Genomic DNA, 25,488 nt, shown 5'->3' with positions numbered 1-25,488 from the left:
CATACACACATAGCTCTGCTACATACATACACACATAGCTCTGCTACATACATACACACATAGCTCTGCTACATACATACACACATAGCTCTGCTACATACATACACACATAGCTCTGCTACATACATACACACATAGCTCTGCTACATACATAGCTCTGCTACATACATACACACATAGCACTGCTACATACACACATAGCACTGCTACATACATACACACATAGCTCTGCTACATACATACACACATAGCACTGCTACATACACACATAGCACTGCTACATACACACATAGCACTGCTACATACATACACACATAGCACTGCTACATACACACATAGCACTGCTACATACACACATAGCACTGCTACATACAGACACACATAGCTCTGCTACATACATACACACATAGCACTGCTACATACATACACACATAGCACTGGTACATACACACATAGCACTGCTACATACAGACACACATAGCTCTGCTACATACAGACACATAGCACTGCTACATACACACATAGCACTGCTACATACACACATAGCACTGCTACATACACACATAGCACTGCTACATACACACATAGCACTGCTACATACACACATAGCACTGCTACATACATACACACATAGCACTGCTACATACACACATAGCACTGCTACATACACACATAGCACTGCTACATAAAGACACACATAGCTCTGCTACATACATACACACATAGCACTGCTACATACATACACACATAGCACTGCTACATACACACATAGCACTGCTACATACACACATAGCACTGCTACATACAGACACACATAGCTCTGCTACATATATACATACATACACATTGCTATGCTACATACACACATAGCTCTGCTACATACATACACACATAGCACTGCTACATACAGACACACATAGCTCTGCTACATACATACACACATAGCACTGCTACATACATACACACATAGCACTGCTACATACACACATAGCACTGCTACATACAGACACACATAGCTCTGCTACATATATACATACATACACATTGCACATTGCTATGCTACATACACACATAGCTCTGCTACATACATACACACATAGCTCTGCTACATATATACATACAGACAGACAGACACACACGCGGCTCTGGGGCCCAGCACATACGGCACCGGGGGGGGGGGGGGGGGGGGGAGGGGGGTTTGCAGGGAATACACCTAGGGGGGGAGAAGAGCCCATACAGCTCACCAGGGCCCATAAATCGGGGGGTGGGGAGGGCACATACCGCTCAGGTCACGGTGGAGAGGGGCCCACACAGAGCCGGAAAGAAGCACTGTGCTGGGGGTCGCTGGCTGGCACTGCAACTCTCATCTGTGGGATGAGCAGGACGCCGGCCAGTAGCTCCGCCCACAGATTAAGTTCAGCCAGGAAGTCTTTGCTCCTTAAAGGGACGGCGCTGCAGATTCCTACTCGGCCCGGGGGGCAGCAGAACTAAGGCGAGTGGGTCCTGGTCAAGGGTCACCAGGACTGACGAGGCCGAGTGGGCCCCCCCGGCTCTCCAGGGCCCCGGCATTTGCCCGGGCACTGATGAGGGCAATCTGACCACGCGCCTCCCGGAGCCTGGAGCTCCGGACAACAGGTCAGATTTCTCTCATCAGTGACCGGCCAGCAAGGACGCCCTGAGCCAGGCGGGCCGGTCACAGAGAGTAGGCGGGCCGGATGTGGCCCGCGGGCCGCCCCTTGCCCAGGTCTGCTCTAAGAGGATTAAGCACATCACTGTTCACTCAACACTGGTTCTATATTGGCTTGCAAAGATGAGTGTACTAGCTTAGGCCCCCTTCACACGCACATGCCGCGAGACACGTATTTTCCTTGCGTGTTGCGTTTGGTAAGTATGTGTCTGAGGTACGTGCGGGCCACGTGTGTTCTACGTGTGCTATCCGCGATAACACATGGAGAACCGGTAATTTGCATACTCACGTGGTCCTTGCTGCTGTCCAGGGTACTGATCTTCGGCTCCAGCCCCGCCCACTCCCTGCTGATGCTACTTCCGACCGAGCACAGGGGGGGCGGAGATCAGCGGCCGTGACCTCCTTAACACGCTCATAATGTGCGGCGGTCGCCAGCAACTGTTTGCAGCGGAAGATTCTGCAGGGCTGGTGGAGGTGAGTATGTGTTGTTTTTATTTTAAAATAATGACACGTGTTTCTCCGGCGCGTGTCACACGGGACCTCATCCACACTACATCCGTGCGGTACGTGTGCGGGCCGCGTGACACCCGTGCTGCCGGAGTAAAACGGACATGCCTCCGTATGGAGCACATGGGCTCACGTGTGCTCCACACGGAGGCACGGGCCAATGGCTGAACACGTGCGTGCACATAAACCCATTGATTTTAATGGGTTTACGTGTGCCCGTGTCTCCGGTACATGTGGGCACGGACCTAGCACGTACCGGAGAAGGGGGCCTTAAAGAGGTTGTCCACTACTTTTACATGGATCACCTATCTATAGGATCGGTCATCAATGTCTGATCAGCCGGGGTCCAACACCCATCAGCTATTCTTGGTACTGGCTGCTGCAGCAGCAGGTGGGCGGAAATGCTCAGTTCTAGAGCTGATCCATTTTCTGATAGTGACCGTGGCTGGGTGCTGCACATCCGCCTCCTATTGACTTGAATTGGAGGCGGATGTGCAGTACCTGGCGGCAACCACTATCAGAAGATGGAGCAGCTCCAAAACTGAACATTTCTGGCCACCAGCAGCAGCCTCTGGCACCGAGAGCAGCTGATTGGTGGGAGTTCTAGGCGTCGGACACCAGTCGATCAGATATTGATGACCTACCTTAAAGATAGTCCATCAATTATAAAGTAGTGGATAACCTCTTCAATAAAAAAAATCTAAGGGCTTGCACTCTACTCTGTGAAGAGCACCATGCTCCTGCTTCCTGAGCAACACATCTGACAAGTATATTGTGTGATCCTTGGGGAGATCTCAGGACTTGGACCCCACTGATCTGCAGAGTTTTTCAGCATTTGTCACATAGCTAAAAAAAAAGTGTAGTACTCTTTCAATCAGATGGCATTTCCTAAATTACAACTTTATATTTCTTTTGGGCTCATGCTAAGGCAGTATTTCCGTAATAGGGCTCCCAGAAGAAACCTTGATCAAGAATTCCCAAAACATAGCTACAAGACATGTCACATTTACAGAAGGGAAGGCAAGCAAATTTCAGATGCTTGAAAAACTGATCATATCTGAGCCAAGTTCTAACACTGGTAATGAATGACAGAATGCTGTACCTGCCCTTCATGAAGCTTCTTGGAGGCAGAAATGACATTAGTGGTTCCCTAAGATGGGAAACATTTTTAGGGATTCTCTTATGGTAAAACGTTTGGAAATCACTTTTCTAAGAACTCTACATATTGCTTATGTTGGCTATTTTGGCTGCAATGTTAACAATATAGCACTAATCTCTAGGACTGTTCCTGGGCAGTACTAGGGCAGTGGTGGGCAAATAGTACAGGAATCATGATTGTTCTAATGGGGGCGTCACAAGATACGATCTATCGTGCGATCGCACGAGCGATCGTACCCGCCCCGTTGTTTGTACGTCACGGGCAAATTGCTGCCTGTGTCGCACAAAGTCGTTAAGCCCCCGTCACACGCACTTACCTGCTGAACGACGTCGCTGTGGGCGGTGAACATCCACTTCCTGAAGTGGGTGGGTTGTTCGGCGTCACAGCGACGTCACACAGTGGCCGCCCAATAGAAGCGGAGGGACGGAGATGAGCGGGACGTAAACATCCCGCCAACCTCCTTCCTTCAGCATTGCCAGCGGCCGCAGGTAAGCTGTGTTCATCGTTCCCGGGGTGTCACACGGAGCGATGTGTGCTGCCTCGAGAACTATGAACAACCTGCGCAAATAAGATTAAACGATTTTATAAAAATGAGCGACGTGTACACGATACACGATTTACAACCGATTAAGAGTCGCTCTTAGGTGTCACACGAGAAGACGTCGTGAACGATGCCGGATGTGCGTCACGAAAACCGTGACCCCGACAACATATGGCACGATAGATCGTCTCGTGTGACGCCCGCATAAGAGTCTCCATAGGACACATGTACAATTCTTGATCCTTTTCTAGACCATTTAACTCAGGATGACTATAGAGCCAATTCTGAAAAATTTAGACCACTTCAGACTTGGGTGTTTTCTCAATATCATAGATTAGACATATGCAAAACCCTCTGCTGCCCCTCTTCCCAAGCTGTCATCTTCAGAAGTATGACATTTCTAAAGTGAATGATAAGGGTAGGTGATAATTTCTAGATTAGATGGAGTCCTTATGTTGAAACGATTGCTACAACTGGAACATTTTGGTACATTCTCTGCTGGACTGCTACCGGATATATCTGACAGTCCCATAGGAAATGAAATGAATGAAGTAAGGGTAGAACATGTACACGATTTCTTCTTTCAAATGCTATACAGAAGTCCTCTGTTCTGGTCATTATTGAGCTTAATGGTCAAACCACCACTGATTTAGAAGTTATTACCTACTCAGGAGGATAGGTGAAATCTTTTTTTTTAACCAGAATACCTCTTTAATTAATTTGTTAAAAAAAGATATACAACCACTTTAAATGGGTTATTTTATCTTGATGTTCTATCTAGAGTTCACTGCTCCCAAACCTCTCGCATTCCTGCTCACTGGGGGTGTTGTACCACTGAGTGATTCAGAATTTTTGCCAGTGCATGTGTGAATATCAGCGGTTGTGGGTTATAATAATCACCAAGGCAGGTTAACAATCCAACAATTTTCATTTCTTCCGTGCACGGTGTTACAGCAACCATAGTCCTTATGCTTCTCCAGTTGATGGATATCATGATTGTAGCGAGTGTATCCAGCTCCAGCTGGCAACAATAGTACTTAGGATAATTCCTCAATCCAGATGATGGATATCAGAAACGTAACATGGGTATCCAGCTCAAATCCCTATAGTGCATTCATGTACACAAGGTCCTGGCCACTGCAATAGATCCTTGCCCCTCCAAGTCACAGCACCAACAACATCCAAATATGTGTCTCCTTGCTTTTCTATCTCTTTTGGCATCAGCCACCTGTATGAGAAGAGGTGATCACATCCCACCCCCTTAAAGATTTGTTTCATGTAACTCCAAGTATGAAGGAGGGCAGTCTCCGGCCAATCTGCAGGACTGTGTATCAGCGAGGCCTCCTGCAGAGTGGAACTATAGCTGCACAACCCCCTACCATATGCAAAACAATGAATTCTAATGCAGGCCTGATTACATTAAAGTCAATGAAGGCAATCTAGGATACACACATATATAACCCCTTCCCCCTTCAAATTGTGTACCTTAAACTGATGAGTAAGCTATCTGTAATAAAACATAACAATAAGATTGACGTAACCGGCGCTTCATGCTGTAAAAAGTCTGAATCCCTTAGAGCATGGGTCCTCAATTCCAGTCCTCAAGGGCCGCCAATAGTGCATGTTTTCAGGATTTCCTTAGTATTGCACAGGTGATAATTTAATCACCTGCACAGTTGATGATTCCAACACCCATGCAATGCTAAGGAAATCCTGAAAACATGCACTGTTGGCGGCCCTCGAGGACTGGAGTTGGGGAACCCTGCCTTAAGCTGGTGTCACACATAACGACGACGACAACGACGTCGCTGCTACGTCACCATTTTCTGTGACGTTGCAGCGACGTCCCGTCGCTGTCGCTGTGTGTGACATCCAGCAACGACCTGGCCCCTGCTGTGAGGTCGCCGGTCGTTGCTGAATGTCCAGCTTCATTTTTTGGTCGTCACTCTCCCGCTGTGACACACACATCGCTGTGTGTGACAGCGAGAGAGCGACGAAATGAAGCGATCAGGAGCCGGCACTGGCAGCTGCGGTAAGCTGTAACCAGCGTAAACATCGGGTAACCAAGGGAAGACCTTTCCCTGGTTACCCGATGTTTACGCTGGTTACCAGCCTCCGCTCTTGCTGCCAGTGCCGGCTCCTGCACTGTGACATGTGGCTGCAGTACGCATCGGGTAATTAACCCGATGTATACTGTAGCAAGGAGAGCAAGGAGCCAGCGCTAAGCAGTGCGCGCGGCTCCCTGCTCTCTGCACTGTGACATGTAGCTGCAGCACACATCGGGTTAATTAACCCGATGTGTGCTGCAGGAGAGCAAGGAGCCAGCGCTAAGCGCGGCTCCCTGCTCTCTGAACTGTGACATGTAGCTGCAGCACACATCGGGTTAATTAACCCGATGTGTGCTGCAGGAGAGCAAGGAGCCAGCGCTAAGCGCGGCTCCCTGCTCTCTGAACATGTAGCACAGCGACCTTATGATCGCTGCTTCTGCTGTGTTTGACAGCTAAGCAGCGATCATAACAGCGACTTACAAGGTCGCTGTTACGTCACCGAAAATGGTGACGTAACAGCGACGTCGTTGTCGCTGTCGTTTAGTGTGACACCAGCTTTAGAGCTTTGGGTTCCACTATACATTCATTGGCCAATAGTCTTTAACCATCAGCCAGCTCCTCAGAACATGGTTTCACTACCTGCCTGAACTGCATACTCTCCAATGCTGTAAGTAGAGAAAGTTGTGCCTATGTACCCAGAAACGGCTCAACAACTCAGTTTGCTTTTTGAAGGTAAGTCTGGCGTCACACGCTATGATATATCGGGCGATATATCGTCGGGGTCACGGATTCCGTGACGCACATCCGGCATTGTTAGAGATATCGTAGCGTGTGACAGCTAGGAACGACTGTGAACGAGCAAAAATACTCACCTTATCGTTTCGTAATGTCTTTCCTCCTTCTGCGCGCCAGTTGTTCGTCGTTCCCGAGGCAGCACACATCGCTACGTGTGACACTCCGGGAACGACGAACACAGCTTACCTGCATCCTGCCGGCAATGAGGAAGGAAGGAGGAGGACGGCAAGTTCTGGCTGCTCATCTCCGCCCCTCCGCTTCTATTGGCTGGCCGCTGTGTGACGTCGCTGTGACGCCGAACGTCCCTCCCCCTTCAGGAAGAGGATGTTCGCCGGCAACAGTGAGGTCATTCGGGGGGTAAGTACGTGTGACGGGGGTTAACGACATTGTGTGCCACGGGCAACAAATTGGCCGTGATGCACAAACGACGGGGGCGGGTGCGATCGCTTATGCGATCACACGATATATCGTCCCATGTAACGCCGGCCTAACTGAGCTTATGTGGAAAAGTTTTGTGAAAGAGGAAAACCCCTTTAAATATCTTATTATAGCTAATTATTTTCAACCTAATTATTTTTCTATTCATTCACTCACTCACTCAGAATTAATTATCATTCCCTGCCTCCTTTCTTGTCCCTTTGCCATGTTGCATAGCATTGTATGTACTAGCTGCTCTTAGAAAACAAATACAGCAGAAAAGAATGTTACTATTTGTTCTTAAGACTCGGCTTTTACCAGTCAACCGCTACTCATCTTCTACCACTGCTCTGGCATCAGCATTGAGAGTTTCTGGCTTTAATAAAGCTCACGATATTGAATAATCCACAGTAAACTAGGTGGATTTAATTAACATGTCTAATTTTGCCATCTGTCCTCCCCTCCTAATTATGGTTGCAAAGACTTAATTTTTTTACAATCATATCAGTTAGAGGATTGCTGCTGTGATGTGCTAAATGAACAGAGCTTTCTAGCCGGGGGATGCATTCACGCTCACAGGACTTGTTGCACACAATAGGAAAGTCATTTTTTAATAAATATCTTTTATTTTAACGTCAGTGCTTTACCCAGGCACAACCTAAAACTGGATTTTGTTAAGGATCTGATCTTATTTTTAGTCTAGGGCCAAACCAAGAAACTAGGAAGGAACAAGGTTCAATATCGGATGCCTTCTTTCTAAGGTTTAAAGGTCACATTGCAAGCTGCCATTCATTCATCCTGCAGCCTAGGCAGACAAGGAACTTTGTCTTCAGTAGGCATCAGTGTGATGGCTTATATAACCCGTGCCCTGAAGCCTTCACATGGTCAGCTGCCAAGCAAGACTCTAAACCTAATTGGCAGTCGTATAGACCGGCTATTGGTGGAAATATACTATAGCAATGCCCAAATCTGACTACTTTGTGCTCCGATTTCTGGAGAACAGATTTGTAAACCCCATCCCTTCCTGTACATCTCTGGAGAACCCACACACTGGAGGACTACAAAGGATAACAGCCTACGGCATATGTACAATTCTCAAGGCACTAGACTAGAAATGGAAATTGCTCATAAGCTGTATACATATTATCTGTCAGAGATTTAGGCATTGTAGGCAATGCAAAACACAGACATGAATATAAACGAAAAATCAACAGCGCGGCTGCGAGACACGGCACAAGCGGCATAGAGGGAAATGTGACATGCGATACATGCTTATAAATAAATAGCATTGTGTTACTAAGCTACAAAATATAGTGATCAAAACAATGGTAATTCAGCATAAAGATTTAGCATAGAGCATCTGTATTACCAAGCACAGATGGTAACTTAATAAATATGTACATTAGGTACAATATACATTGTGTGCTCAATTCAGGCAAAACACAGATGCTATTATTTGAGGTTTCAGTCATGAAAGAGTGTATGCTTTTCCACGATAATATGAGTATTCGCTTAACAAGAGCTGAAGCTCACGATAATGGACTCTGTCACTTTAAGAAGAAGAAAACCTGATGCTGTGTTACGTTCTGAGAGCTTAAAGGGAATCTGTCAGCAGTTTTTTTTTATGTAATCTGAAGACAGCATGCTGCAAGGATTAAAACATAGAATTCAGGGATGCCTGTGTTGTCAAGGTCCAATCTGTTGTTTATTTGCTGTTTGTTCTATCAACAGGACTTCTCATTGCTCTGACTACAATGTCACACGCATGGCAGTCCGGCACACCACACCTCTGATTGACATCTCACTATCAATGTACAATGTCTATAGAGAGCCTAGTGTGGATGGGGACAGCTCTTTTAGCCCTGCTACATAGCTAAAAATAAAAATTCTGATTGTGCTAGAACAATAATCTAAGTGATACATTGTTGGATTCAGGATCTCTACATTATGCTGCTCTCAGATGAGGTAGCAAAAAACAGCTGACAGAAGTCAGTGTTTCATAAATCAATAGTACACATGAAAATAAGCAACATTGTAATGCATCTTATCAGACAAATCTGCTTCATCTTCCTCCTGTAAAGATCTTTTCCTCTCAATTCATTGGTAAAATCTGTATTTAATGATGACAGATTTTTGTATTACTGAGGAGGTGACAGTTGGTGCTCATAAAGTTCTTTAGACAGGGAAGGAGGAGCTCTAGACAGACATTCTGCTGCAAGTTCCATAGAACATTATGAGCACCAACTGTCATCTCCTAGCTCAGTAATGGGAAGGTCTGAATTCATTGAAGACAGATTCTTCCTGTGAACTGAGGAGTTTGAAAATGACTGATCATTACAGGTGGAGAAAGAAAAAGATTTCTCTGATGAGATAAATTACAAAGTTTCTTATTTTCATGTGCACTATTGATTTGTACAAAAAAATAAAATGATGGTTACTGTTTAAAGCAATTTTAATATTTTTTTTAATATTTTCTCTGATAAAGAAATAAAATATGATTTAATTGAAAAAAAGTTCATGTTAAAGGGAACCTGTCACCAGATTTGGGGACTATAAGCTGCGGCCACCACTAGTGGGCTCTTATATACAGCATTCTAACATGTGTATATAAGAGCCCAGGCTGCTGTGTAAAACATAAAAAATACTTTATAATACTTACCTAAACGGTCGCTGCGGTGGAGTTGGGTCATTTGGGTGTCATCATTCTCCGGTGTCGGTGCCTCCTCTTTCGGCCATCTTCGTCCACCTTCTGAAGCCTGTGTGCATGACGGGTCCTACGTCATACACACTCACTGGTCCCGCGCAGGTGCACTACAATACTTTGATCTGTCCTACTCAGGGCAGATCAAAGTGCGCCTGCGCAGGACCTCAATGCCAACGAGTGTGGATGATGTAGGACGCGTCATGCACCCCGACTTTAGAAGGATGACAAAGATGGCTGAAAAAGGAGGCGCCGACACCGGAGAACGAAGATGCCCATATGACCCAACTCCACCGCAGCGACCGTTTAGGTAAGTATTATAAAGTGATATTTATGTTTTACACAGCGGCCTGGGCTCTTATATACAGCATGTTAGAATGCTGTATATAAGAACCCACTGGTGGTGGCCGCAGCTTATAGGCCCCAAATCTGGTGACAGGTTCCCTTTAAACTGGGAGGGCAAATATTGCAACGTTACAGAACGTGAAAGGAAGTACAGACAGATGTCACAAATCTGTCACCAAGTTTCTAAACAATATTTATCAATAAACAAATCTATGCAGAATAAATATAAAGTGAATAATTTAATATTCAAAGTCATTACATACACCTGTCACAAATCTGTGACTAACTTTATGAACAATATATACAGTATCAATAAACAAATCTATGCGGAATAAATATAAAGTGAATTATTTAACATATGAATTGTATAATGGAGAGTTCAATTTGAAATATAAATTTAAAAATGACAAATTTTACTATGTTTGGTAAACGAAGGCCAGTAGTATATTTCCTGACCAGCTGAAGACTATAAAAGCTTCTTGGCAATGCCTCGCTATGCTGGCTTTTACTACTGAGCCAAATTGAAACAAGCTAAATAGATGTTGCTACCCCTTTAGGGGAATTCACTTTCTACTCCCATGCCTTCCTATTTGCAAACAAGTATTGTTTGGAACTGTAAGTTTGTATTAACACATAGCAGTATTGCTGTGGGAATGTCATTCATCTAAACTGGGCTTGTAGAAATCCATGTGGTTGCCCCAAAACAGCCCTATTCAGAAGAACAGAGCTGAATTCCAGTTGATAGAATTTTGGTGAAAAATCAGACTCTTATGAATATATCCTGAATATATGAAGGGCAGCACGGTGGCTCAGTGGTTAGCACTGCAGTCTTGCAGCACTGGGGTCTTTGGTTCAAATCCCACCAAGGGCACCATCTGCAAAGAGTTTGTATGTTCTCCCCGTGTTTGTGTCGGTTTCCTCCGGGATCTCCGGTTTCCTCCCACACTTCAAAAATATACTCATAGAGAACATAGATTGTGAGCCCCAATGGGGACAGTGTTGCTATTGTATGTAGAGCGCTGTGGAATTAACAGTGCAATATAAATGAATATGTGTATATATATATATATATATATATATATATATGGAGGCTGCTTAGCATGTGGTGTGTATGCCATTTAGCAGGTAATTAAAGAGTATTTTCCATTTATTATAACCCACCCATTATTATATTATTAGAATTCTATAAGGTTTATGTCCCACCCTGCCATATTTACCTTACTCTCTGATCGCAAACAAGTGTATGCAAACTCCTTTCCGGATAATGTCCAAGCAAATCAGACATTCTAAAAAATGTAAATATTAGAGACGTATTTAACCCTTCCATGGTTAGTAAATTTTATTTTGTACCATAGGTGTTCTTTGTTATTTATTTACACAAACAGCCAACACTTTTCAAATAAATATTTGGCATAAATGAATACAAAATAAATCATGTCGTAAATAATCTGCTTAGGAATTGTGAGCGAAAGGGAAAACTTTGATTTACAAACCAAGCTGTATATATTATAATGTATGTATTATAAATCAGCTATTTTTCATGGATCATATTGTAGGGTGTAACGAGTATGTTTAGTGTCACAGTAAGAAGCCACTTGTCTTCCATTGAATCAATGGTATTGTTATAAGTGATTGAAGATTATCTGCTTTGTGACTTTGATATAATCCATCCATATACAGAACTCGAAATCCATAGTTTCCCATCCACAAATCAGCTGTTGATACAATTTATCTTCAAGAAGAAATAAAACATTTGAACACTGCCTCCAACTGACAAATCGTTTTCACTGCATTCTTGGCCTTTTAGACCTTGCTAGATTGGCAAGTATGTGTTTTCTGTGAGTCCAAAATATCAAGCAATCATCAATATATTTTCAGAATAATGCTAAATTATAACACATACTTTTCTGTACAATTCACAGCTTCTTTTGCATTTTAATTTGTTTTCCCTCCGGCTGCTTTTCATTTAAAGTTGAGGTTGTACGCATGAATAAATCACTAAGATTTGTCATTTCTTTGTTCAACTATTTCTGCAGGCAATCGTATCCCATTTATTTGTTTTAATCGGGGACCAAACAAATATGTCCAACCTAGAACGCTATTAATCTGTAAGCAGCTAAATGGTTAGAGATCCAACTGTGCCATCTACAAGACAATAATGTATTTACATGGAACCTTTTGGACAGAGGAACTTAGCATATTGTTCAGTTCTCTATCTTCAGAGCCCGGCGCGCAATGATTTGTATAAACACAGAACATAACAATGTATTTGGAAATCTTAGCTAGATAAACTAAGCAAAGTCAAATTTTCATGTTATTTCCATACAGCTCAGCTTCCTGGGGAGTTGGGTATATTGATGATATCTCAGGATAAGTTGATCATTTCCTTATGCAATCAGTTTCATTAACATGAGCAGGGCCATGATGCATTTCTGCATTTGTTCTATAGGTTTATGGTTACTTATTTGTTGGAATAAATCAGCCTTCCTACTACATTGCACTAGAGTGCAAAGTGCCAAAATCATTGCTATCAACACTATGGGAGGAGAGCTTACGCCTCTGTCCATGGTGCTGAATTTCCAGCTTAAAAGCAAAACCCAAGAGCATGAGAAAAGGATTACTTGGAGATGAAATTGAACAATCCAGGATACTTATCTGAAGAATGTACACTCTTCTTTCTTGACACACATGCAATAACGATCACAAGCTATCTGTTTGATCTAGTTCCTATTACATTATCCACATTAATCACATTTCCCAGCTAGGCATTTATCATTGCTTCAATAATTACATTGTAAAATCTGCTAACCAGCTGGATATTGAGGGGTCCCTGGAGTAGTCTGAGCTAGAAGTAGAATAGTTTAACAGGCTGTGTGCGCTGATGTACTTTACAAAGCAGCTAAAATTGTTGGCAGGCAGCCAGCCCTCGGGCAAAGGGACAGGGTGGAAGGTTAGACATATGAGATATATTAAATCAAGAATGTGGTAATGCAATGAAATGCAACAATTATATTATTAAATAGCAAATAACTATGCATTAAGCGTAATCCTCCCCCCTTCCAGAGATCTAGCCTTTATCATTGTACAGGGTAATCAACATTTAACACTATGGTTGCCAGCAAGTGTAGGAGTGACATTTATCCATTCATACCAGCACACATTCTATCCCTGGATCAGAAATAGAAATGAGTGTCTTTCCCAATTCTTGCATCTAGAAGCCTCTAGATGGGGAAACACTGCATGTGATGACAGAAAGGGTTAAACCTGTGATGTCACTCATGTTAAATATTGTATGGACTAAAGAGGATTGAGTTTCTCCTAAAGACCAAAGAGGGACAAAATGTTCACTAGGGTTTACTACAATGAGATGTGATGACAAAGAGATGGGTATCACAAGGGAGTATGTAGTATTCACTAAAAGGTAACTGGAAGGCTCAGCAAGCAGGTCACAAATGATGAGAATCTTACAGGAAAACTTCAGGTAAATAGGCATTAGCAGATCCATCCTTTGTGCATCACACAAAGAGAAGACTACAGGTTGTAAGTGCTCCATAAACTGCAGGACACATACCAAAGCACAGCAGGTCTACATGGAGACCATGGCTGCAGGTCATAGCAAAGTACAGCAGGTCTACATGGAGACCATGGCTGCAGGTCATAGCAAAGTACAGTAGGTCTACATGTAGACCATGGCTGCAGGATACATAGCAGGGCACAGCAAGGTCCACATGAAGACCTATGGCTGCAGGATATATAGCAAAGCACAGCAGGTCCACATGGATACCTATGGCTGCAGGACCCATAGCAGAGCACAGCAAGGTCCACATGGAGACCTATGGCTGCAGGACACATAGCAGAGCACAGCAAGGTCCACATGGAGACCTATGGCTGCAAGACACATAGCAGAGCGCAGGTACACATAGATACCTATGGCTGCAGGACCCATAGCAGAGCACAGCAAGGTCCACATGGAGACCTGTGGCTGCAGGACACATAGTAGAGCACAGCAAGGTCCATATGGAGACCTATAGCTTCAGGACACATAGCAGAGCACAGTAAGGTCCATATGGAGACCTAGGCTTCAGGATATATAGCATAGTACAGCAAGGTCCAGATGGATACCTATGGTTGCAGGACCCATAGCAGAGCACAGCAAGGTCCATATGGAGACCTAAGGCTGCAGGACACATAGCAGAGCATAGGAGGGTCCACAAGGAAACCTATGGCTTCAGGACACATAGTAGAGCACAGCAAGGTCCACATGAAGACCTATGGCTGCAAGACACATAGCACAGCACAGGAGGGTCCGCATGGAGACCTATGGCTGCAGTACATATAGGGTTAGAAGGACCATACATTGCAAAATCACTTACGGGTTCCGTCGAATCTAGTAGCTATTGTATCCAAGAAAGTGTTTTGTGGGGCCAGCAAGCCTTTCATTACAGGCATCTTCTCAGCAGCTAATCCATGCACGCCCGGCTGCACAGAGAGGATGGAAGATGGGTGGACAAAGGAGTAGCAGAGAGGTGAGAAGTCAGAGATGGTCCAGATCAGCCCCCACAGCCTGATCTCCGCTGACAAGAAGACATCCACTCCTCAAGCATGGCTCTTCCTTGACAATGTCTTTATTTGCAGAGCTGGGTAGAGGGAGGGAAGTGGCTAAAGTTGAGTCCAAGTGTGGTCTATTGTGAGCAGTGCAGGTCAGTACAACAGGTCTTCTTCTAGGAGCTGCTGCTACTCAGGAGGCTCTCCAGTGCTGTGGTGCTGATCCTGGCTGTGGATGAAGCGCTCCCATTCCCTTGTGTGCGCTCATTCTCTCCTTTTCTTCTTCTCTGGCAGATGTAGGATCACGTGGGTTTCCAGCAGAAGGAGGAGGAGGAGGAGGATGGGAGTGAGATGAAGAGGCAGCTCCCAGGTAACAGCCTGTCTGAGAGCTGGATACATGGGCAGGGCAGGAGCTCAGGCACCTAGCTCGCTTGGAATCAGCACAGTCATGTTATTCCAGCTGCAAGTGTAAGAATCACACAGGTCACACCACAATGAGCCACCATAGTGTCCTGACAATGTGATCCCGTCACCTACAAGATAAACAGAGCGATCTAGAAGTGCAGGTGGACTACAATACTCCCAAATAATGAAAGAACGGTAATTATTAAATAATGTGTACAAGTCATAATCACTAGACATTTATCAAACTAGAATTGTAACACGATTTGCACCAAGATCTTTCATGATTCGCACCTTATTGAGTAGCCCGTTAAGGACCGGGCCACTAACCCTCCATCTACCCTGACCAGACATATTTTCTGTATTCTTCATACATGCAGTTTAAAGAGATTAAAATAAAAATCTCACTCAGATGTTAAAATAATTTTTAGATCTTTATATAGTGATACATGGGGCATAATGTTTATATTTTCATACTCTATTTCTTTTTTTGCTATGATCAATAGGAAAATAAGGGAAATACATGTCTGTTCTCTTACATTTTTCTTTATGACCACAAAGGAACACTGAAATACAGTTTGAAATTTGTCCTTCTTTCTGTAACAATTATTTTTATATATTGGACACTTGTTTTTTTTCTATTCGATGAGGGTAGCGCTAATAACAATTTGGAATGGCAGTGTTTTTTTTAAACGCTTTATTTGTTTGGGGTTTTTTTAACTAGTCTTTTATTTTACACATTTGTGTCTCCATAAGATCATAACATACCTTTGAGGGGAATTTCACCATTTAAATACTTTTTTAAAGAAGTGTGATTTCCTCTGTAACTGGGGCCCAAGTTACATTTCAAATATAGCCGCCTCCTAGCTGCATAGGTATCTTGTTCAGTGCTGTGTATAGCCCCAAATAAACCAACTAATAGGTGATATACACTCAGACTTGTCAGTGTAAGGATACGTTCACGTGTTGCGTTTTTGCAGCGTTTTTTTCAAGAGTTTTATGCAAAATAAAAACTGCTTTTTACAGTACCAGCAAAAGCTATGAGATTTCAGAAATCTCATTAACACACACACACTTTTTTTTTACTGCCAGAAATGTAAAACTGCTGCATTTTTGAAAGAAGCAGCATGTCAATTCTTTCAGTGTTTTTCCAGCATCATTTCACAATTGAAAGCAATAAAATAGTGCAAAAACGCCTCAAAAACAGGCCACAGCTGTGTTTTTCCTACATTTTTGCTGCTTTTGTGGTCAATGAATTTAACTTTTTTTATATATATACTGTAGACATATGACAAACCAAAAGCACATGAAAAAAACACAACAAAGAACGTAGCAAAAAAACAGGAAAATCTGCTTTTTGGAAGCAACTTTTTTACTTCCAAGAAAGCAGGTTTTGGTTGAAAAAAAATTCAGCAAAAACGCAATGTGTGAACATAGCTTAAAGATAGACCACATTCATCAACAGCATGAACCACTGTGATACATTGATGCATTTTAAGATTGTCTAAAGTTTCTAAACAAAATATGGTTACCATGAGGGGATGTTTTAAAGCCAATTTTGCTTTTCACTGCATTCCCGTTAATTGGGTCAAACAAGTGCCACAAAAAGTCAAACATCACAAATTATGCAACAGCATGAGACAACATTTTTTTAAAAATTGCTCCTTAAGTTTAAGAATTATACAGTATTGATAGCGGGCAATGTTTTTATGTGTTGCCACGTGAGCTTACATAATGTCCTGCACCTATTGTAAGCTATTATTGCAAATATTATCATACCTTGTACAGTGATGGTCAGTGCCAGGGACACCACACATCAGCGGATCCCATGGAGCACAGTTTGTATGGCAGTGTTGTTTTCCATCTCTAGAGTCACTGGATAAATCTCTCTCTTCTGTAGAGTGTAAACTCTTATAGTCAGCACGGTCCTCTCTACCTTCTGTACATTATAAGCTCTTATGGTCAACATGGTCCTCTCTCTTTTCTGTAGAGTGTGAGCTCTTATGATCAGCAGAGTTCTCTGTCTCTCTCTCTTCTGTAGAGTATAAGCTCTTATGGTCAACAGGGTCCTCTCTCTTCTGTAGAGTATAAGCTCTTATGGTCAACAGGGTCCTCTCTCTTCTGTAGAGTATAAGCTCTTATGGTCAACAGGGTCCTCTCTCTTCTGTAGAGTATAAGCTCTTATGGTCAACAGGGTCCTCTCTCTTCTGTAGAGTATAAGCTCTTATGGTCAATAGGGTCCTCTCTCTTCTGTAGAGTATAAGCTCTTATGGTCAGTGGGATCATCTCTCTTCTCTAGAGTATAAGCTCTTATGATCTGCAGGGTCCTCTCTCTTCTGTAGAGTATAAGCTCTTATGGTCAGTGGGGTCCTCCTCTCTCTTCTGTAGAGTATAAGCTCTTATGGTCAGTGGGATCCTCTATCTTCTGTAGAGTATAAGCTCTTATGGTCAGTGGGGTCCTCCTCTCTCTTCTGTAGAGTATAAGCTCTTATGGTCAGCAGTGTCCACTCTCTTCTGTAGAATATAAGCTATTATGGTCAGTGGGGTCGTCTCTCTCTCTCTCTCTTCTGTAGAGTGTAAACTCTTAGTCAGCAGTGTCCTCACTCCTGTAGAGTGTGAGCTCTTATGATCAGCAGGGTCCTCTCTCTCTTCTGTAGAATGTGAGCTCTTATGATCAGTGCTGTCTTCCCTCTATCTCTCCTGTAGAGTGTGAGCTCTTATGATCAGCAGGGTGCTCTCTCTTTCTCCTGTAAAGTGTAAACTCTTAGAATCAGCAGGAACCTCTCTCTCTTCCGTAGAGTGTAAGCTCTTACGGTCAGTAGTGTTCACTCTCTTATGTAGATTATAAGCTATTATGGTCAGTGGGGTCGTCTCTCTCTCTCTCTCTCTCTTCTGTAGAGTGTAAACTCTTAGTCAGAAGTGTCCTCTCTCCTGTAGAGTGTGAGCTCTTATGATCAGCAGGGTCCTCTCTCTCTTCTGTAGAGTTTGAGCTCTTATGGTCAGCGGTGTCCGCTCTCTCAGCTCTAGATTGTAAGCTCTTATGCTCTGTGAGGTCTCTCTCTCCTGTACAGTGTAAGCTCTTATGATCAACAGGGTCCTCTCTCTGTTTCTCTTCTGTAGAATGTAAGTTCTTGTGATCAGTAGGGTCCTCTCTCTCTCTTTCTGTTGTGTAGAGTGTAAGCTCTTATGGTCAGCAGGGTTATCACTCTCTCTTTATTTCTCCCCTCTTCCCTATGTGTATTTTCTCAGCAATTACAAGTTTTCTGGTATTGAGAGAGATTCGAGCAAATTTATTTACCGCAAATCAAATCTCATGGGTAAATTTAGAGAAGCTGGCGATTTAAAATTTTAAAAGATCCCCTCATCTCTAACTTCACCATTCAACTGTTTTCTCTGGATAAGTATCATTACAGTTATAATCAGTACAATGGATTTTTGCATTCAAGGATCATATATTTAATTGCCATTCTCTGTCACTATATTTTGTGAAATGTATTTTATTTCCTCACCATAATTATTCCTTTTACTTACATAGAATATTTAATGAGATAATTAATTACAGTTAATGATTAGCAATAAGTTGATTAATTAGAAAGAAATACTGTATTAATGTGCTTTCCAAATGAAGGCTTATACGAGATGTTGTTATTGATTGAAGAGCATTTAGCAATGAAAATTGGGAGTACTTGAACTATAATTTATATTTAGATTTTGGGGCTCAAATCTCTCCTATACCACAATTAATAAAGTGTAATTGTCCTGGGTGTGCCCCGCTCTGGGGGGGGGGGAACCTCTGGCAAGTTTGGAACCAGAAGGTCACAACACTCTATTGTGTGCAGGCCTGCAGCTTGTGCTTAAATGTATTTGTTTTCTTTTGGTGCTGTAGGGGTTAAGGACTCTTTCCTATCTAGCTAGCCTTTGGACCTTTAATCTCAGGTGCAGCTCTTTGTAATGACTCCCCTTTGCTATAAGTAGTCACATATCTTACCATCTGATGACGCTTATAGAATCTCATAATTCTTTTGCTGACCACTTTGTAGGAGCCAGTCTCTGGAAGAAGCTGAGAAGTTATGACAATTGCAGCAGTGGTGTTTAGCTGTATTGGATGAAGTTCGAGTGTTTTCCTTTTTGTGTCTAAAGGCCACTTTACACACTGCGATATCGGTACCGATATCGCTAGTGTGGGTACCCGCCCCCATCTGTTGTGCGACACGGGCAAATCACTGCCCGTGGCACACAACATCGCCCAAAGCAGTCACACATACTTACCTGCCTAGCAACGTCGCTGTGACCGGCGAACCGCCTCCTTTCTAAGGGGGCGGTCCGTGCGGCGTCACAGCGACGTCACAGCAGCGTCACTGAACCGCCGCCCAATAGCAGCGGAGGGGCGGAGATGAGCGGGACGTAACATCCCGCCCACCTCCTTCCTTCCGCATTGTGGCCGGGAGGCAGGTAAGGAGAGGTTCCTCGTTCCTGCGGCGTCACACGTACCGATATGTGCTGCCGCAGGAACGAGGAACAACTTCGTTACTGCTGCAGTTACGATAATCGAGAATGGACCCCCATGTCCCTGAAGAGCGATTTTGTACGTTTTTGCAACGATGCAAAATCGCTCATAGGTGTCACACGCAACAGCATCGCTAATGCGGCCGGATGTGCGTCACCAATTCCGTGACCCCAACGAGATCACATTAGCGATGTCGTAGTGTGTAAAGCCCCCTTAATTTCCCCTGTCTGTCTCCCGACCCATGTGTTGGATTATTGCAGTTGTGAGACTAATGCTCTCACCAGCCTTCTTGCTAGCCAGGGTGAGTTCAGGGCAAATGAGGGCCTAGGCACGTCATCGGTGTTTGGTGAGAGAACCCATTTCGGGACGTTAGGGAGTGCAAGGATCAGCCTCAGGTGAGTGTAGGAGTTGACCATGCTCCCCTCTCCTTAGTGCCAGGGCCCACAATTGTATCGTGTTCTTGGCGTACACTGTTGCAGCGCTCACTGGAGGTTATCCTATTCCTAGCGGAAACCCAGTAGTCACTGCGTGAAATTAAAGTGGCACCTTGAGGATAGGCACCAACATGGCTGTGGTAATGCCTAATGTGGTCCAAAGTGTGGAAATTGTTGAAAGTCATGGCAGTTTTAAATGGATTATTAGAAAGCAAGTGTAATGAGAATGAACTAAGTTATGCCAAATGTCAAACTCAACCTTGGGGTAGCTTCTGCACACAGTTTTACTTTTAATCAGTTTGGATTCATGAATGATTTGTGCAAATACTCAATTATAATCTTTCATTGGTTGTGGTCCAGAGTTCATTGTAGTGAGATTGGCCAATTCAACCCCACCATCCTCTATTAAGCATTTCGGGCCACCTGCCATGTTCCACAATACTGTCTATTCCTAAGGATTTGAAGGAATACAATGACAATTTCTGAAGATCACTGAAGAAATACTGAAGCATTCAAAGAACACAGTAGGTGGTAATCAATAAGAAAACCAATATGGCAGAGACTTTACAGCTGTAGGAATTACTCCCACATATAGTATTTTATAATGGATATACACTTTGATGAAACAGTTAAAAAGATATAAGGTCAAAGGACAACATTACATCCAATGCTACAGCTGTGATATTCCACCTGTGATGGCTTCCTCCAGTAGAGGAAGAATAAATCTTTCATCTATATGGAAAGGTTCTTGTTTTTACAAGTTATTGACTATTCGAATGTTATGGTTGTCATGGTGTCTGGTTTACAAAAAATAAATTGCTTAGGAAAATGTATCAATACAAATGCACTAAAACCCAAATTTAATGAGATCCGCGCTAAACCGTGAGTGAATTAGAAAGAAGTGAATGTGACCTAAGATGCAATACCATCCGACAATTCCTTATTGTTGCTATAAAGACAGTCTAAAGCGGGCTTTACATGCTACGATATCATTAATGAATTATCGTTGGGGTCACAGTGTTTGTGACGCACATCCGACGTCATTAACGAGATCACAGCGTGTAACACTTAAGAGCGATCTTAAACGATCGCAAAAGAGGGCAAAATCGTTTGCCGTGGAGAGGTCATCCTGAAACAAAAAATCATTTTCAGGATGTTAGCGATGTTGTTCGTCATTCCTGCGGCAGCACACATCGCTGTGTGTGACACCGCAGGAGCAAGGAACATCTCCTTACCTGCCTCCACCGGCAATGCGGTAGGAAGAGGTGGGCGGGATTTTTATGTCCCGCTCATCTCCGCCCCTTTGCTTCTGTTGGCCGCCTGCCGTGTGACGCCGCACGACCCCCCCCTTTAGGAAGGAGGCGGTTCGCCGGCCAGAGCGACGTTACAGGGCAGGTAAGTGCGTGTGATGGGGGTAAGCAAGGTTGTGCGACACGGGCAGCAATATGCCCGTGTTTCACAACCGACGGGGGCGGGTACGATCGCTTGCGATCTCGCTAGCGAGATTGCAGCGTGTAAAGCCCGCTTTAGGATGTGCCAAGCAGCACCAACCACTATGACAAGGATACATTTGTCATATTTTAAGATGATCTAAAGTAAGTTTGTGTTTTCTCAGGATTAAATAGTATTGATAAATCGGCCCCAATATGTCTGTGCACTCCACAAAAAGCCTGTTAGTCTTAAGGTCACTTTACACGCAACGATATCACTGACGAGATGTCGTTGGGGTCATGAAATTCATGACGCACATCCGGCCTCGTTAGCGACGTAGTTGCGTGTGAAACGCAGGAACGACCGTTAACGATCAAAAATACTCACCATATCGTTGATCGTTGACACGTCGTTCTAATCTCAAATATCATTGCTGCTGCAGGTACGATGTTGTTCGTCGTTCCTGAGGCAGCACACATCTCTGTGTGTGACACCGCAGGAACAAGGAACAACATCGTACCTGCGGCCGCCGGCAATGAGGAAGGAAGGAGGTGGGTGGGATGTTACGGCCGCTCATGTCCACCCCTCTGCTTCTATTGGGTGGTCGATTAGTGATGTCACTGTGACGCCTTAGAAAGGAGGCGGTTCACTGGCCACAGCAACGTCGCTAGGCAGGTAAGTATGTGTGACGGGTGTAAGCGATGTTGTGCGCCATGGGTAGCAATTTGCCCGTGATGCACAACAGACAGGGGCGGGTACGCTCGCTAGCGATATCGATAGAGATATTGGTGCGTGTAAAGTGGCCTTTACTAATCACTGTGTAATGGATCCTCTCCTGTGTGGAGCTTCTGCAGAATACACTGATTCAAAAGTAGACAATTCCTTTAAGGTATTATGCAAATAAAAAGGGTCCGTGGAGCCTCTGTTAGGAGTCTCGACACGGAAAATAGCCAGATATCCCTCCGGGAAGGACCTAGCCAAGGAGTGGCTCTTTTTAGGAGACCACCATATTAAGTGGCCCTTTTAGTCAATATCCAGCTCTTGACGAGTTTAAAGATATCTGACTATTTTCCATGTCGAGACTCCTAACAGAGGCTCCACGGACCCTTTTGATTTGCATACTTGCCAGGGGGCAATGCGCCTAGGAATTCACTGTGTTGAGCGCTTTTGCTGGCTGCCGGCAGTGTTTTCTCTAGCTGGTCTCCCCGAGATCAGTAATTGTTATGTCTTTTAAGTTATTATGATTACTTAGAACTGCAGTGAGACTGGTGTTAGATTCTGTCTCTAATGTAAAAGTGTGATTGTCAGGAAATTCCCATTGATGAATAGGGGTCAGTGCAAAAGTTGGTACGGATCGATCAGTGGAAGATCGAGTTCAACTTTCTGAAATTTGCAGTTTAACACAAACTTGAATACTCTAAGATTGGATTTGCAGGATGCAAAAAGACTTGCTTGGCACCCCCCAATGCTGAACTATCAGAAGGGTCCTCTCTCTGTCTCTCATTCGCATCTGTAGAGTGTCAGCTCTTATGGTCAGCAGGATCCTTTCTCAGTTCTATAGAGGGTAAGCTCTTATGGTCAGTGGGTTTCTCTCTCTCTCTCTCTTTATCTCTCTCTCCTCTAGAGTGTAAACTCTTATGGTTATCAAGGTGCTCTCTCTCTATCCTGTAAAGTGTAAGCACTTGTGATCAGTGGGGTCCTTTCTCTCTCCTGTAGAGTGTGAGCTCTTATGATCAGCATGGTCCTCATTCTCTCTCCTGTAGAGTTAATTCTTATGATCAGCATGGTCCACTCTCCCTCCTGTAGAGTGTCAGCTCTTCTTATCTCTCGATCTCTCTCTCTTTTTACTACTCTACATCTATTTATTAAGCTAATACAAACTTTTTAGCATTGAGAATAGTGCACATTTATTGGCTGCAAATCAAATTTTTTGGGAAAATTCGACAAAAGCGGCATGTTTTAATTTCAAAAGATATTCTCATCTCTAGTAAGCACTGTATGGTACTGTACATACAATCAATGCATTTTCCTTCTCAGAAATGGGAGAAACAACAAACTTAATTTCCACATCTAAGTGCCTGATAGGCATTCACTATATAATGCTGAACGTGTCCCTCTGTCTGAAGCCTGGATTGAACTGTTTGATTGGCCAAAGGGCCTTTTAAAAAAAAAAGAGTGAGAACGTGCACATACTGCAAACTCCGGCGCCATTTTATTGCAGATACTGTCTCTGCGAATATCACCAGTCTCCAATTTGTTTCAGATGGTAGACGCAGAGACAGTGTCTTCAATAAAATGTAGCACCCCTGAGACCATCAGGGTGCTAAAAGGTTCTGCATCCCCACCAGGAGGCAGGGCCTACACCCTCAGGTACCCAGAACCCCAGTACCAACAAAAACCCAGGTAATCCCAATTTTCCCCAACAACCCCCCATACAATGCTGGGGTGGGACCATGGATGGCCGCCTAAAGGTGGAGACACTCCAGTCCACTAGTTGACCAGGTGGGAGGGGCAGACTGTGGAGAGTAGTCGGGAACTCAGGAAGACAGTAGAGAGTAGTAAGTCTAAGACAGTGAAAGTGAGAGGTGTGACTGAGCAACGTCCTGACTTGGGTTGACAGTGACCTGGTACTCAGGAGAGGTGGTTGCCGGTGGAGTACGGTGGAGTACTCCAGGAACTACGCACCGACGGAATACAGGATCCTAGGACAGGAAAGAGCTTCAAGCCGACCTGTTAACACATGTACAGCACAAGGGACCATCAAGGACCTTACTGACCCTAAAGAACCCTGAAGACTCAGTAGCAAAGAGAGAGCTGGAGACAGGACCAGAGACTCCAACACCACAGGGTTTGCGCTATCGTCAGGTGGACAGAGGTGGACAAACCACAAACCGGGGACACTCAGTGTTCCATACCACGGGGACCCACTTACCAGAGACAGGTGCAGAGGAAGAAGGTACCAGAGAACCAGACTGGCACTGGGAGGAAGGGGACCTGGAGATGAAATCAGCCGGCCTTGGGCAACCAGTTAACATCTTGAGAAAAGTGAGTAAAACCAGTTGCACTGAATACCTGTCTGGACTCCTTCTTCCACCGCTCACTGCACCATACACCTACTCTACTTGCGGAGGGCCCAAGTCATCAGTGCTGCACATTTCATCAGCCCCAGCAAAACCTGCAGCGGCGGCTCCCTACACTTAGCCGCATCACCGCAAGTGGTGTTACGAATAACTTTAATCACAAATCCCCTGTAAATATCCCCCATTACAAAAAGGGCCAAGGGTACGGAACTGGGCAACGGCCACCATCGTGACATTCCCTGTAGAGACACTGCCTGGAACTGAGTACCCCATAGTCCTGGGTGCTACAGCCGGAGATAGCGGTATGCAAACGTGCTGACTTTGGTGCCATTTTATTGGATGATTCAACTACAGCGGGAACATAGATATAATGGTGGCTGTCATGGCACGAAATGTAAAGGTTATTCCCATTTCCAAGATCCTATCCCAATATGTAGTAGGTGTAAAAACAATAATATTAGCAATTACCTTCAATTAGAAATGTAGTATAATTCTCCTGATTCACTATGTCGCTTACCTCATGTTCAGGGCATTGCAAGACCTTACTGTAGGTATCCATGGTTACGAGTAAGCATATAGTCACAGTTAGTTAGTTGCTCGTGGTCATAATCATGGATACCTAAGATCCTGCAATGCCCTGAACATGAAGTAAGCGACACAGTGACTCAGAAGAACTATACTAATTTTTGATAATATTATTATTATTATTACTATTATTATATCTACTAAATATTAGGAGAAGATATTGGAGATAGGAATACCCCCTTAAAGAAAGGGAAGGAAAGCAGCCAGGGGCGGAATACATAAAAAAAAGCCCCTTCCAAAAAGTCCTGCACCAAGAAGGCAACTTAAAAAAGATCACAGAGTTTACACCAAAAATGTGGTTTAG

The 25,488-nt window shown here is 44.0% G+C and overlaps 1 protein-coding gene across 1 annotated transcript in view; it reads right to left on the bottom strand.

Moving 5' to 3' along the window:
* Positions 1–15,020, bottom strand: part of LOC142245158 (voltage-gated delayed rectifier potassium channel KCNH8-like) — a 771,887-nt gene extending 756,867 nt beyond the window's left edge. The window contains exon 1 of the mRNA XM_075317583.1: positions 14,574–15,020. Coding sequence (XP_075173698.1) covers positions 14,574–14,649 — 76 coding nt within the window. The 5' untranslated portion in view covers positions 14,650–15,020. The remainder of the gene's footprint in view (positions 1–14,573) is intronic.
* Positions 15,021–25,488: the final 10,468 nt, after the last annotated feature.

The sequence above is a fragment of the Anomaloglossus baeobatrachus genome, chromosome 7, assembly GCF_048569485.1.
Source record: "Anomaloglossus baeobatrachus isolate aAnoBae1 chromosome 7, aAnoBae1.hap1, whole genome shotgun sequence".
In the NCBI taxonomy this organism is placed as follows: Eukaryota; Metazoa; Chordata; class Amphibia; order Anura; family Aromobatidae; genus Anomaloglossus; species Anomaloglossus baeobatrachus.
The sequence above is the reverse complement of the archived record's forward strand: the minus strand, read 5'-3'. Positions and strand labels throughout refer to the sequence as shown.